Raw genomic sequence first — 16,192 nt, forward strand, 5'->3', positions numbered from 1 at the left:
TAAAACATTATATAATTAAAAAAAGAAGTTTATACTATGTCAAAAAAAAAGTTTGGGAAAAAAAATAAAATAAAAACTCTTACTACGAGCAATAAGAAAACATAAGCAATTTCATCTTGGTAAAAAAAAAAGCAGCTAAAATTTCACTTTGCTAAAAAAAAAAGTTACAAGGTTGGAGGGGAAAAAAAACGTGTGTACAACAGCTTAAAAAAAAATAGTTTGGCCTAGTTTACAATTTTAGTCCTTGGCGTCTGCAAACTTACATAGTTGGTCCCTGCAACGGTCAGATTAGTTTACACCTTCAGTCCTTCTTCCCTCATCCCCCTCCCAACCCTCCACGAGCTTAGAGCTCACTAGCCTCCGGTCCTCCTCCAGCTCGCTAGCCTCCAGCTCCCTGTCAACCCTCTCCCCCACTCCTCCACCCTCATAGAGATAAAATGCAGCCAAAATAAATTTTTATTCTTAAAAGAGACAATCAAGAAGCGAGATTTCGAGTAAATACCACGTCAGTTGCCCGTTAAGCTATTTTGCCTTTCATTCATTAGATTAAATCAAAAATCAAAAATAAATGATATTTTTAAATCTTGATTCTTTGACTATATTTCAATGATCAAGATTATTTTAATTTTATTGTGATAATTTGAAAGATCTCTATATCTTCGATTACGTTTTTTTTTTTAATAAAAAAAATGAAAAAATTTGTGACATAAAAAGAATCATTAATTATTAAAGCTGTTAAAAAAAATCATTAATTATATTATCCAATATCCATATGTAAAATCAACACAAGAAATAGACAAGTGTTGAGTCCATCACGTGCTTCTCACGCTTCTCCTAATCCATTCAATTTTGTTTCACTAGAATACACAACACACAAAAACACAACCGTACAGATATGGCGCTAACTTCACTCTCATCATCATTCCCAATTATCAAAACACACAATTTCTCAATTTCACATTCATCTCCTCCATCAAAATCATTTATAATTTGTCAATCAAATCCACACAAAAACTTCAATTCCAGTAATAAAGGTATTTCTATTCCTTTTAATCTCCCTGTTTAATTTCATGAAAATAATTATATGTATTTTAAGTTTTTAACAAATCATAGTTTTTAATTTTTATAACAGATAGTGATAGAAATGATTTGAAAACTGTAGAGCATAAGAAATGGAAAGCTATGGTTTCAAGTGCATTAGCAGCTGCCGTGATTACATTCACTTCTTTTGATAATACTAGTATGTATGCATTAGCCGATCTTAATAAGTACGAAGCCGATGTTCGCGGCGAATTCGGTATCGGTTCCGCTGCTCAATTCGGCTCTGCTGACCTCAGGTTTTGTTTTTTTTAGGTTTTTTACATTTACTTTTTTACTACTTAGTTAATTTTATTTACCACAAGTTGATTTAGTTAAGTGTGTTAAAAGCGTTTATATTTGATTGAAAATTGAGATGTTTTTTGGCAGGAAGGCGGTTCATGTGAACGAAAATTTCAGGTAAAATGTTTGTTTACATTTTTTTTAATATATATAATTATAGTTGTTGAATGTATGTGATTTTGCTCATATATAAGCATAAAAGAAGCGTTTAACGAGAGAATAAATAAAATTTAGATAAACTGTCGGAATAAGCAACAGCGAGCAACTTATTAAAAACAAAGTATTTTACTTTGTATAATATCAGATAAGCAATTTGGATAAAAAAGGGAAATTGCTTATTTGAACACTCCCTTCCTATCGAGTATAAAATAAAAGAAGCAAATATGAAAAAAAAAAAAAATTGTTTAAATTTTAGTTGAATCTTTCACTTATGCTTACTTAAAGTAGGAAATGTGTGGCTACAGGAGAGCAAATTTTACATCGGCTGATATGAGAGAATCAGATTTCAGTGGTTCAACATTCAACGGTGCATATCTTGAAAAAGCAGTAGCATACAAAGCAAATTTCACAGGTAATTAAGAACCTTCATATTTCAAAATGTTTGATGCATGAATGAAAACTAATGGGGTGAAACCCCAGTGGTACCGGCCCCTAACAAAGAGTTAGGCAGCTAAAAGGTGCGGGTTCGAATCCTTGCTAAGCAAATTCCCTCCCACCTAGTTCTTTGGGGAGTCAACGGGCTGTAGTCTATGCGGTAGTGACTCAGGATACGGGGTACCTATTCGGTACATGGGACTAGAGGGTTCCCACCCATTTACCCCTTGATACATAAATGAAATCTTTAAAAATATGCAATCTGAAACTAAGTTACATCGTAAGTAATAAATTGTCTTTTACTCCTGTTCCCCTTAGCTGTAGTACATCTCCGCCGACAATCTGTGTGCAGAACCCTTAGTAACAGTAATTTGGAATTTAAATATCCTCTGAGAGTCCCACTCTGCTTCTAATGAGTTACACGACTTAGAAATCAACATATGCCTTCTAGAGTCGGGTATGGCTCCCTCTAATTTTTCGTCGTATAAGGTGCAAAGGTGCAGCATCTGGCCCACATCCTGGAAGAAAACATCTAACAACTGAAACTTTTCTTTGCGAGAATGAAGTTGTTTATGGGTATCAGTATGATTAATGGCCATTCTTTTAACATCACATGCATAGATACCATTTTCTTTCTCAAAGGGTTTAATACCTATGTTGTTAATGGTCAAATAATGGTTGTAATGGTCGACCACCGGTATTTGATATATCGTTTATAGAGGTATTATAACGGTGGTATAACGGTTATCATAATATTTTGCTATATATAATTATATATATATATACAAGGTTTTTTACCCGCACGATGTGCGGATATTAAATTTATTTTTTAAAAGTTTTAATATTGACATTGAAATCAATAATATATATAATGTTCAACATTTAAATACCAAAAAAAAAAAATTAAACTTAGTTGAACATATTTAGAAACCTAATGGTGTTGTGCTACTTGGATAGTGAAAATTAGTTTAAATAAGATTTACAGTATCTTGTGGTTGCATATTTGCTCTAAATATTGTATTTGATTAGGAATAACTGTAATTACAACCTATGTTTTTATTAAAACAATTGCTACCCGTGAAAGAAATGAACCCGCATAACCCATAACTTCAATGAATTAAATTGTGATATCATTATCTAGTTAGAAATATTTAAATTCCTATAATGAAACGATTTTGATAATATACGATTTGATTAAATGAATCCAAGATCAAAAAAGTTAGATACAGAATATTGCCTTTACAAGGAAAAAAAAGATATATAAAAAATTTAAACTCATATTTAAGTTTATACGGTGTTAGTTTTCTTTTTTGCATATGGGATTTGTTTCTTAAATATAAGGGATTTGGTTTCTTAAGTTTGTATATAAATATCTTTTTTATTTAATATTTAATGGATAAATATTGTCAAAAAAATGTGATAATGACACATAGGATAAAAACTTATGTGTCAAATTTTAAAAATAGCTTTATATTGAGGAGGGCTTTAAAAGGTTAGGATTCCTATTGTTTTAATAAATATATAGATATATATATGTAAAAATTCCAAAATAGTTAATACTTTATACTAAACTTAAAAGTCAAGCTGCTGTCTACCTGATGGAAGCTGCTCATGGGAGCTTCTGTAGATCGATCGATTGATTGAAAATTAGGGTTGGGACTTGTTTTTCTTTTTTATCTTGTGTTAAAATATTAGATGGATCTGGGCTTTTATTTTGTTAGCAGTATGGACTATTAAAAAAAAGGTATTTATTAGTTTTGGGCCCAAAAAATGGGGAAAAGGAAAAAACCTGTAATAACACCGTTACAACCGAAATTTTAAAAGCTAAATATCGGTAAAATAACGGTAAATACCACCGTTAATAACGGGACCGTTATTTTGGGGAAGGACCGATAACCGTTATACCACCGTTATTAACAACATAGTTTAATACTAATGCTGTACTTTTGTGAATTATTAATCGGCAACTGATCTGTAATTGGACCTGAGATTGATTCTATTCAATATATTTTACACTTGCTCTATGAATTTTCAATTCAGTATTAGGACCCAGCATGTCGCCTTCTACCTGCACATTTTCACATTGCTTGTTTTTTCATCCATCTTTCTTGTTTATTATCAGTGTCTTCATCTGAACTTAGCAATTCTCTTTCGTTAGAATTTCCACCAGAAGCAGAGTCCAATCATCAGTGACTACGTTAGCCTTCATATGGTAAATCAAGCTTTCCTTTATCATTATGAATTAAGTCGTTAAGATCCGTGTCTTCCTAGTTTGTACTGAGCATTTCTCTATTACTAGAGCACCTTCATATGGCAAATCAATCATTCCTTCACAGGTCTTAATTAAGTGGTCGAGATCGGTGCCTTCGTAATCTGAACTGAGCATTTCTCTATTGATAGAGCTTCCACTAGACTCATCGACCAAATCATCACTGACTACCCTTGCGCCTTCTTATGGCAAATCAATCATTTATCTACGAGTCTTAATTAATTGGTCGATACCCATGTCTTATAATCTGAATTGAGCATTTCTATTTTGATAGAGCTTCCATTAGACTCAGAAACCAAATGATTACCGACTACCCTGGCACCTTTATGGGGAGATCAATCATTATTTACGAGACTTAGTTACATGGTCGATATCTGTGTCTGCATAATCTGAACTGAGCATTTTTCCATTGATAGAGCTTCCACTATACCCATGGACCAATGTTATGATCCCACATCGGCCAAGGTTATGGGATTGGCTGGTGGTTTATAAACCTAGATGGCTTGATGTCCCTTCTTCTTTCGAGCTAGCTTTTAAAAATGAGTTCTACGTACAACCAAATTATAAGTGACTACCCTGGCGCCTTTATATGGCAATTCAATTGTTTCTTTACGTGTCTTAATAACCTGGTCAAGATCCGTGTCTTCGTAATCTGAACTGAGCATTACTCTATTAATAGAGCTTCCACTAGACACAGAATCCAAATCATCACTAACTACCTTGGTACCTTCATATGGTAAATCAAGTGTTCTTTTATCGTTATCAATTAACTTGTTGATGTCACTGAGTCCATAATCTGGACCCCACATTTTTCTATTGGTAGAGCCTCCACTAGTCATATTGTCCATTTCAGAAGGAACCAAATCACCACTAACTATCTTAGTCCTTTCATCTGCTAAATCACGAATCACTTTGTTAATTAACACATCGATATCAGTTTCTTCATATTCTGAACAGGGTATTCCTCTATTGAAAGAACCTCCACTAGACATGGTGTCCAATTAAACAGAAATCAAATCATCACTGACTACCTTAGGATCTACATATGGTAAATGAGAAGTCCCTGAATCAGCAGGACCTTCCTTAGATTCTACAAGGCCCACATACTCTCTATAATTACCAGTCATTCTGACTAGAAAATCTAGAACCATAGCCACTTTCCGCGGTTTAGAGTTTAGACCATTGGGGAACACCAAAACTGATAGCTGATATAGTGATATGTTTTAAAGGTTTTCCTTTGATACTAATTAATGCTCATGCGTAAAATGCTTTTGGGAAGTCCTGCTTTGCAGACAACATTCTGTTAGGAATTAAACACGCACACACACAAGTTAACTAGTACTTAAAGGAAATAGAACTCAGTAGCCTTTTAACTGGGCCGATGACAACACATTACGCCAACATATTCTTGGTTTCCATTGCCGGACTGCTCTTTCATAAGTTGAAAGATACTAAGATAGGCGCTTTCTGTCGTATAATAGTCATCAGCTTATGAATCCATTGAGTCACTGCATTGAGTCACTGCATGAAGAATCCATTGAGTCACTGCATGAACAAAATTACAAAACCAAGATTTTGTAAGTAAATAGGGTCAAGGTGGATAATTCTGTGAAAATATAGACAATTTTCCAGATTGAGGGTACATCGTCTTAAACTTAATTAACTCCAAATACCTAATTTCATTCACATGTCTCTTTTTCTAATAAAAGCACAAAGTTTCTCAAGTTAGCTACATGCAAAAGCATTATTCAATTCAAATCAACCAAGTTCTTAAAAGGCATTTCCTACCTATTTCAACAGCATCTTTTTGTAACTTTTCTAGGACATTTTACACAATCTAGTTTCATTAATCGTCACACTGTTTCTGATGAAAATTTTAATTTTGTTACTTATAGGGGCAGATTTCAGTGATACACTAATGGATCGTATGGTAAGCCAAATATACCTTTTAGACTATCCGCTACTGCTTAATACTTAGGCAGCTACCCCAGCTATCACTATATGTTAACTCTTCATCTATTTAATAATCATATTCTTATGTTCATATTTTCTATCAACAGGTCTTAAATGAATCTAATCTCACAAATGCCATCCTAGTAAGAACCGTTCTAACCCGCAGCGATCTTGGACGTGCTATTATTGAAGGCGCTGATTTTAGTGATGCTGTTTTGGACCTTTCCCAAAAACAGGTTTAGTACCAGTTATTTTATATAGTCTTTACATATTAGTAATCGTAAAAATGGTAGAATATATCTTAGTATTTTGTATACAAACTTTTAAGCCATTAAGACATATTAAACTATCATACTATAATTGTTTAGGAAGAAAAGAAGATATATGATACTGTAGTACTTCACATAAGTATATATTAGGCAAAGGCTGAGTACTCTTTCAATATAGATCAAAAATATATTGACCATCAACACAATCACCGCCTATATGCTAAATGTTTTTAAAATTACTTTAGTTAGATTGATCTTATTCTAGGATCTCCAATTGTCTTGGTAAAGAACATATAAACTATGGTCATTCTTAACCAAGAAACTTTAGCCCAATGTTATTTAATATTGTCCAATTTTGTTATGAATGAACAGTTTTAGGTTACATCTACCATAAGTGTCGAGTAAAATATGAAGTATGGAGAGAACGGGTCAAGCAGATAGGAAGTTGCACAAAGTTATTTCTTGACATGCAGTGTTCATTTACATTTTATCAGATAATTAAATCTTTATTGTTATAAAGCATTTAACTGCAAAAACCATAACCCAACCCGATTCGTACCTTTAACCCGATTCACCCATTTAGCAAACTATGGTATTAGAGGATTTCTAGAGCTCTTACTAAATCATATATTCATTTGTATAATTCTTGAAATCCCTGACCAAACGTAACTATACATTTAAAAATTGGATATGATGTAGGCACTTTGCAAGTATGCAAGTGGAACAAACCCTACAACAGGAGTTAGCACGAGGACAAGTTTAGGGTGTGGAAACAGCAGACGTAACGCCTACGGTAGTCCATCTTCTCCATTGTTAAGCGCCCCACCACAGAAACTTCTAGACCGCGACGGATTCTGTGATGATGGCACAGGACTATGCGACGCAAAGTAATTATATACCCCAACAAAACGAACATGTATCCAAGAACATTATTATTCATACTCAGATTAAAACATGTGGATTAGGAAAAATATTATTCACATGAGATTAAACATTAAACTACAAAAGTATTGTATCATAAATATTACAATACATCTCGAATGGGTTTTTCAGAGCGAAAACCCAGCAGCCTGATTTGATTTTTCTGGTGTTGAAATTGACAATCTGAATGATGATTATTTATGAGGATATAGTTATTGTTATTTCTGTCAATAGTTCGATCCGGTGATACCAAACTCCAGCCCGTTAAGTTTGTTTTTGGACAATGGCAACCCAACCCATACCCTAATTTTTAACCCACATTTCAACATTTCCACTATGCCACATTATTTTTACCTTTTTCAATCCACATCCTTTGATTTTGTTGACATCACTAGAGACTAGACCGTACTACATCTCAATCCGTTTTACATTTTTTATATTTAATTTAACTTTTACAACAAATATTCAAACTCAACAGCTATCATGACTTGACAGCATATAATAATTCCTCATGTTTAGTTATTTCAAGCAGTGGTTTCATTTTTCTTTCATTCAAAATATGTTGTGCATTTCTGATTATACAAGAAAAGAATACAGTAGTGTGTTTTCATATATGTATTTTTATACTTTTTCTTCTCTTTTCTTACATTCCAGCCAAGAAAGAATTTACTTTTTACCCTGTAAACACCCTCAATGATCATATGTATTTCCCAACCCATTATGGGTTCCAAACTCATGCATCATCAACGCAATGTTGACGGCATAGGTGTTTTCGCAAGAGTTGGGTGTAAGTGTGTAACTCATCTTTTTTTTTTTTACTCATACTCCGTAATCAAGATGCGACCATTTGATCGATCGTTAATCAAATCTGTTTCCACGTTGCTATATTTAATAACCAAAAGTCGACTAGTTTCTTAAATGCTTTGGATTGAAAGCCGCCACATGAGTCCATACTTTTATCGCCATGAATAAATTGCAATAATCTAGGAGGCGGTTGTTGCTTCATTTATTTGTGTGGTAGACAAATACCACAACTTGTTTTGTTGTATTTCAGTGACGTCACAAATTATTAAATTTTATATTCAACTTATATAAGATATAATATTTTATAACAAGGTCTTCATGATAAATATATAATTAAAAATCTGTAAAGTTATACAAAAGTCTTGAAATAGTTCGACGAAATATAGTTTATTTTGTTTTTAAGGTATGTTTCCAAAAAAATGATTTGTTTTATGTCATGTGAAAATGACCGGTTTTGTAAGCATTGAAATAGTTGGACGATGGAATATCTCTGCTATAATTAGCTGATTAGTTTGATAAAATACAATATATTACGTAGTTGTTAAGATGATAAACAATAAAGATATTTTAAATGGAAAGAAATATAGGTCCAATGGTACGATTAATACTTTTAGCTGAACTTACAATAGTGTCCCTAGCCTACTCCTTATTCGTAGGATAAAGTCCACTAACTTTTATGTCTTTTATTATTGCACCCGTTGTCGTTCAATGATTTTCATTTATATGTTTTATGATGATTCGAAGTCCCAGATTTAAATAATTTTTTAATTTAAACAGTCACATCCATTTTTATACTCCTAAATGTTTATGTTGATTACTTTTTCTTTCAAATTGTTCAATTTTAAGATGTCAAATCATTGATAATAAGTTAGTAACCTGCTTATTATGTGGACAATTAAAGAAAAATTTATGTTGATATACCAAATAATGGTTGTATATGTAATCCGATAGTAAAAAGAAATATATAAATAAATTATAAAGTTTAAAATTTTTAAAAGTAAAGATACAAAATAGAAAGTCTATATTTAATTAAATATAATGTCATAAATTAATAAAATAAAAACAACTTATTAATAATAAAATATCTAATAATGCAAAGTTGGTTTTTCTTTGATTAACAATGTCAACACAATTTTCTTTTATAATGCACCGAAACTTCAAACAAGTAGCTATACCCGTTTCAGAAACTCCATGGAAACGTTTCCGTGTACGAAACACGAGTGAAACTTTTCCTTGAACTTTCCATAGATACCGAAACGTTTTTTTGAAGTTTCCATACTGAGTCTAGTTAATATTAGAGTTTAATGGACTTTTCGTATTCCAAACAGACTATATTATATACAATTTGATCAACATTCGATTTTTTTTAATTTCAAAACCAATTATTAAACACTAAAAATTCGATGAGTGATAACTGATCAAACATATATTATACAAATACAGTTATACATAATATCTAAAGTCTCAAGTCTGTCTATAAAAAAATTGATATATTTTAAATTTGTATGTTTTTTATTGCCGTACCCGTATCTTGCATTTTTTAGTTTTGCCGTTTCTCGTTCCCGTACCTCTTTGCCGTACCGTTTCGGTGCTACATAGATTTTTTTTATTGTTATAAAAGATTATTATGGAAATACATTGTACCGGACTAAAATACTTAAACCAAATACATATAAAAGATACATTTATCTATGTTTTTTTTATAAAAATTCTCACACCTTTCATTTTTAGAAATAATTACACAATAGATACATACAAAATTACTTACCTTTAATAAATACCCACTATGAAAAGAGTTTTTATAAAATACCAAATTTATCCTTAATGAATTAATTTACACTTTTAACCTTTATTTTAATAATTAACATATTAAGCTCTTATAATCTAAAACTTTCTACTATCACAATTACATCAACATACACTACTTCACAATGCCGCCGTCACCAATAGTATCATCACCGACACCACTAGATCGTCTTCCCCACCACTGACGTTGTATTGCATGGGTACCATAGTCTTATGATATTATAAAAAAAATAACCCTTTTGTAAAAAGTTACATGGTGGAATTATCTAAATTACCCTTAATGCTTAAATTACACTATCAATCATTTATCTTTTATAATATGTTCATTAACCATTTACACCAATGACTTTTATATCAATTATTTACATCACTCAATGTCACATCCAACACACCGTCTTGGCCATGACCACTGTTGCATTACACGAGTACGGTGTTAGCATACATTAATAATATATTTGTTAGACAAAAATGTTTTTTAGAGGTACTATTAGTACCATTATATCTCGAAGTTAATAAATATTCTTTAATCCCTTAAAAACATCCACGACGAAGCATGGGTGAATAGATAAAAGATGAGTTCCTAAATATTCCTTCAATGCTACTATGAGAACTTGGTATCGCTCTCACAAATTACTTTTTATAGGAGGGTTGTCTTTTTTTAAAGGGAGTTTTTCTATGTTAGTATAGATAAAACTGTTTACATATCACTTTTTTTTTTTTCCAAATATTCAGCCGGTATGCGACAACAGGGAAACCTCACCGTATAATGGTGAAACTTTGCACGTACCCTAAACAACTAAATGTTGACCATGGGCCGTTACAAATATTGAGAGAAAAACAACTCCAAGACTTGCCATCTCTAAGAATCGAACTCAAGACTTTGGGTAAAACTTGGAATGGCTCTAACCAGTTGAACTAGTCATCATTGGCTTCATATCACTTTCTTAAAAGAAAAAAAAAATAATGAAAAAAAAATTGTCATTTAAATTTTAGACCACAATACACTTTATCCATCACTAGACTTGTGTCAGCGCAATGCAGTGACGGTGATGGTAGTGATAGTGGAGGTGGTGGTGGTGACGGTGATGGAGGCGACAGTGGGGATAGTGATGGGAGCAACGATGGTAATGAATGTAAAAGTAATTAATGTTGGGAGGTCTATACTCTAAACTATTTCATTACCGGTATTATAAGTATATTAGATGGAGATTCTTAAGTTAATGAATAAATGAGAATGGTATAGATAGTCAGAGGTAAAATGAGGATACTGAAAAATTTGTTTAAATTTCCTAAAATAGATGTCCAATATATTTTATAAAGGAGTATAAATATAGATGTATCAAAGAAATCAGATATACTCTTAACATAAAGCGAAAAACTAGTGTATATAGAATAGTTAAAGGACCATATATGTAACTCTCATTAATCTAAATCTTAAATCCAAAAAGATAAGATCAAGATGCAAATTGCAAAGACAGTGAGACAAACATACACAACTACTGTCTGTATACACCTATACACACACACAAACCAAAATCATTTCCCTTTTTCCTAATCAAAATCCATCTCATTTCTTTCACCCACACAAACCGTGTCCTTTCACTACAAAACTTCAAATTGGCGGCTACCACCATCATCTATATATATACATACACATACACACACACATATATATATACACACACACAGTTATGGCGGAGATAAACGGCAGTTCACAACAAAACCGGCGAGTAATACCACCAATGATAGCACTACCACAACAACCATCATTCGAAACTTTATTCACTGGTGGACCCGGACCCGGACCCGGGTTTAGTCCAGGACCCATGACTTTAGTATCCAACTTCTTCTCGGATCATTACCCAGATGTTGATTGCCGCTCTTTTTCTCAGCTTCTTGCTGGTGCTATGTGTTCCCCTGCATCTCAAATCTCACCACCCGCTTTATTTGATAATAATTATAATAATAATAATAATATTAATAGTGATAAAAATGAAAAAAAATCAGGAGGTTTTAAGCAAAATAAGCCAGTGGATTTAGTAATTGCACAATCCCCAACTGGGTTTGTGTTTCCTTCTGTTTTTAGTCCTTCTGGGTTACTTAACTCACCTGGTTTTTACTCACCACTTCAGGTAATTTTGTGATTTTTTTTAATAAATCAAAATAAAGTTGTGAGCTTTTTTGTGTTTTTGATCTGGGAATTTGTTATGATTTCTGGGTTTTTGATATTTGTTGTGAGTGTGTTGTCTTTTGTTAGGTTTATGTCATTATTTTGTGACTAATTGTTATAATTATGAAAAGTGCCCTTTGAAAAAAGATGGATAAGGTTTGGGCATCTTTTATTGCATATCCCTTGCTCATAGGCTTAAAGTCAAAAGAAAAAGAAATTTTTCTTAAAAAGTACAGTGTGACCTTTGAGGTTTGGTGAACAATTTTCAACTTTAAGTTTGACATAAATCTGAACTTTAGGTGAGAAAATTGTGGAAAAGGGGAAATTGTTGGTTGGTTAGATATGCATGATATGTTTGACTTTTGTTGGTTTGACTGTTATTTGGATGGTTCTTAAGTTTCTTTTGGGATTTGAAATTGTGTAGAGTCCATTTGGAATGTCTCATCAGCAGGCGTTGGCTCACGTTACTGCCCAGGCTGCGTTTTCTCAATCTTACTATAATCATGTTCAGCCCGAAAATCAGAATTCTGGAACAGTTGTATCTGAGCAAGTGCCACAGATGGTCAATGTAACTGATACAAAATCGGAACTTGAGGATTCTCAAATTGGATCACCAGATGACTTGTCGGTTTCTCAATCTGACTTTAATGAGCCTCAACAAGTAGTTTCTGTATCTTCTGATACTAGTGATGGATACAATTGGAGAAAGTATGGGCAGAAACAGGTGAAAGCTAGCGAGCATCCTCGAAGTTACTATAAGTGCACACATGCTAACTGTCCCGTGAAGAAAAAGGTTGGTCGATCTCTTGATGGTCATATAAGTGAGATTGTGTATAAAGGTCAACACAATCATGAACCGCCTGTTCTTGGAAAACGGGGAAAAGATAGCGCTGAAGTAAAAAAACCGAGTCATTCTCAAATGGAAAAACGCATGGGAGAAGAACCAGTAGGTGCACGTGATCAAGCATCGAACCAGATGACAATGACAAGTGTTGATCAAGGATCTAATTACTTAATGAGAACAGATCAAGCGTCTAATCAATTAATGAGATTTGATGAGCCAGATGATGAACCTAATCCGAAAAGAAGGTATGTACTATGTAGTATAATTTGTGAAGCATGTATTGAGCGGGATGGAAGCATCTCCTAATTACGCGCTTCCATCAAGATGCATTTGCCCAATTTGGCCTATCTAAAGGAATTAGCAACATATATCTGTTGATGTAGGACAGAAGCATTCTAGTACTCACCACATTTGTTAAGCACGCGCTATTATGAACAGACTGATATGTTACATTTTAATATTTAGGGAAGGTTCCTTGAATAGAATACCTCTTCTACTGCCAATTTTGTGGTGTAAATCTATTTTTTACCTAAAATTCGAATTTTTTGCCTGGTGAAATTGCTGACCTCACGTTATATACATTAAAAACAAAATAACATCAAAAGGTTATGGATGTTATGCGCTGCGTTTACCATGCTAGCACTCAAGGCTGGTCCATCTTTGAGGGAGGGAGGGAGGGAGATAATTGCAGTTTCTTTTTGTTTTTTATGGAAGTGTTCTTATTTTTGTGATTATGGGTAGTATGTGGCAACGGTGCTCCCATGTGGTTTAATTCTGGGTCTTCTGCTACTGCGACTGTCTCATAAATGTCTTGGCCTGAAGGTCTTATGCATCATCATATGCATATCTATGTTACATTTGATGGTTTGTATGTCGGTTGACGGATTTTTCTCGTGGACTGCAGGAATACTGAGGTTGGTGGGACTGTATCTGGGCCTGTGCCTGTATCTATGCCCGGGCCTGTGGAGTCAAGTGTATCTAACAAGATGGTTTCAGAACCAAAAATAGTGGTGCAGACAAGAAGTGAAGTGGATCTTTTAGATGATGGATTTAAGTGGAGAAAATACGGTCAGAAAGTGGTCAAAGGGAATACCAATCCAAGGTGATATTTATGTTAAAGCTTTCATGTTTTCATAATATTAGAGGGAAAATTTTAACCTTTTTATGTGAAAATATGTCGATTTAATTGTCATTTTGTCACCTCAGTAAATATTGAATATCTAGTTGATAAGGAAATGAGTTAATTATTGACCATTCCATAATCTAGTGTTAATATGTTTTAACCTTCTAAGCAGTGGCGGAATCTAGGTCTTTTTTCTCTGATATCTAGTGTTTTATCTGTTAGTTAACCACCACATCTCAATTTCATGCTGGACATTATATTCTATCTTTTGGGTATTTAGGTGTTTAAATGTGTATATATAACTATGTATATACACAACATATATAGATAGATATGACATATATAGATAGATATACGTTTTATCTGGAATTCTGTATCTATGTATATAGAATTTGACTATTTTACTTTTCACTTTTGAATGTTGGTAATATATGTGCATGTATACGTCATTTTTTTTATTTTAAGGGAGTTTTTTAAAAGAAGTTTATCTTATTTTTAACCTATTAGAATGACATTTTGTTACCTGGAAGGCTGGAAAAACCAAAATCTACTTTAATCGACCAAGCCTATAATGTAAACCAAATCCAACTGATTCAAACTCATTTTGACCGGTTACATAATTCATGTAGTATCATCCTTAGTGCCTCCTCTAAACAAAAGTTCCAAATACGCCTTTGCTCCCAAGTTTCTTAATTCTAAACGTTGATCATAACAATAGCATTTGCTATCACATTTTATTTATTCGTTGACCAACACTCTAACAGAAAATTGTCAATTTTAACATTGGAGGGACTTGATTTTGTAGTGAAAACTAGTTTGCCTTTGTTTCCGACTGTTTTGGTGAGTCATAAACTTTTGCCTTTGTTGACCTGATTTTGCCACTTATATGTCTAAGGATGTGATGGGAGTACTATATAGTATATACCAGATGCTTGTTACATATACAATAAGAATAATGGCCTCATTCACTTATACAAAGTTTTGAAATGTGCAGGAGTTATTATAAATGCACTTTTTCAGGATGCACTGTGAGAAAGCATGTAGAAAGGGCTCCATCAGACCCGAAATCTGTAGTAACAACGTATGAAGGGAAACATAATCATGATATTCCAGTATCCAGGCATCGAGGCTACAGTAACAACAGTGGTGGGGGTACAGCTACAAAACGCAAAGAAACCAAGTTAGAAAATAATGAACGACCAGTTCTTTTACAAATGAAAGAAGAGAAAATAACCGCCTAAGTGTGAATGTGGTGCATAAAATAGATGTTATTGGGAAGTTCATATTGCTGCTATAATAGAATTGGTACATTTTGGATAAAAGTTTCCATTTCTTGTTTCTTTTATTTTAATGTTTGTGGAAATATATATGTACAATTCGTTATGCTGGTTGTAGCGAGTCCAACCTTACTCGCCCTATTCTTTGTACACTAAGATTGAGCTTTGTACTTTAAATGTGTTGTCATTGTAGGCTTTTAGCTTAGTAGCTACTTGATCTTGGTTAGGTTTTGGAAACCAAATCAAACTCCTCTGCCAGTAAATCTGAGCCATTTATGGGTCTTTTCGACGCATTCATTCAAAACTTAGTGAACATGGAAACGTATATTTAGGGATTGGGTATGGATGCATAATGTAATAGCAAGGTTGGATCAAGGTTATACCTGTCCAAATGCACATCATATATAGGCTTTTTTTTTAGTGCAATATGCCATCCTGGGAGCTATCGCAAAAAAAATAAAATAAAAATTAATAGCAGAATTCGAGACAGTTTGTGTTTGCTTACATAGATGGCAGGGTACCTCAATTGACAGTCTAGCCAATGGATACGAAACAAATTCTACTGATAACATAATGAAAACAAAAAGGATTAGAAAAACTAGAGATGCATTTGCTACATGCATTGAAATAAATAAAAAAATGAATTCTACTGATAACGTAATGAAAACAAAAAGGATTAGAAAAACTAGAGATGCATTTGCTACACGCACTGAAATAAATAAAAAAAATTATTGGATAGGAATGCCTCATCCCATGCATTTGATGGACACACATCCACTCTA

At 33.1% G+C, this 16,192-nt stretch overlaps 2 protein-coding genes across 3 annotated transcripts; both read left to right on the forward strand.

Moving 5' to 3' along the window:
- Positions 1-870: 870 nt before the first annotated feature.
- On the forward strand, positions 871-7,617 carry LOC122587066 (thylakoid lumenal protein TL20.3, chloroplastic). Of its 2 annotated transcripts, none has more exons than XM_043759137.1 (7): positions 871-1,034; positions 1,133-1,337; positions 1,468-1,497; positions 1,845-1,951; positions 6,139-6,173; positions 6,304-6,432; positions 7,165-7,617. In XM_043759137.1, exons 1-7 carry the CDS (start codon positions 896-898, stop codon positions 7,354-7,356), a joined length of 837 nt encoding a protein of 278 aa, XP_043615072.1. In that variant the 5' UTR covers positions 871-895; the 3' UTR covers positions 7,357-7,617. The 2 variants fall into 2 exon arrangements, with proteins under 2 accessions (XP_043615072.1, XP_043615073.1); XM_043759138.1 differs by having other exon boundaries at positions 1,163-1,337.
- Positions 7,618-11,491: 3,874 nt separating this feature from the next.
- On the forward strand, positions 11,492-15,587 carry LOC122587044 (probable WRKY transcription factor 3). The gene is made up of 4 exons (XM_043759114.1): positions 11,492-12,128; positions 12,591-13,255; positions 13,915-14,112; positions 15,128-15,587. The coding sequence occupies exons 1-4, from the start codon at positions 11,688-11,690 to the stop codon at positions 15,372-15,374; spliced, it is 1,551 nt and encodes a 516-aa protein (XP_043615049.1). The 5' UTR covers positions 11,492-11,687; the 3' UTR covers positions 15,375-15,587.
- Positions 15,588-16,192: the final 605 nt, after the last annotated feature.

The sequence above is a fragment of the Erigeron canadensis genome, chromosome 2, assembly GCF_010389155.1.
Source record: "Erigeron canadensis isolate Cc75 chromosome 2, C_canadensis_v1, whole genome shotgun sequence".
Taxonomy (NCBI): Eukaryota; Viridiplantae; Streptophyta; class Magnoliopsida; order Asterales; family Asteraceae; genus Erigeron; species Erigeron canadensis.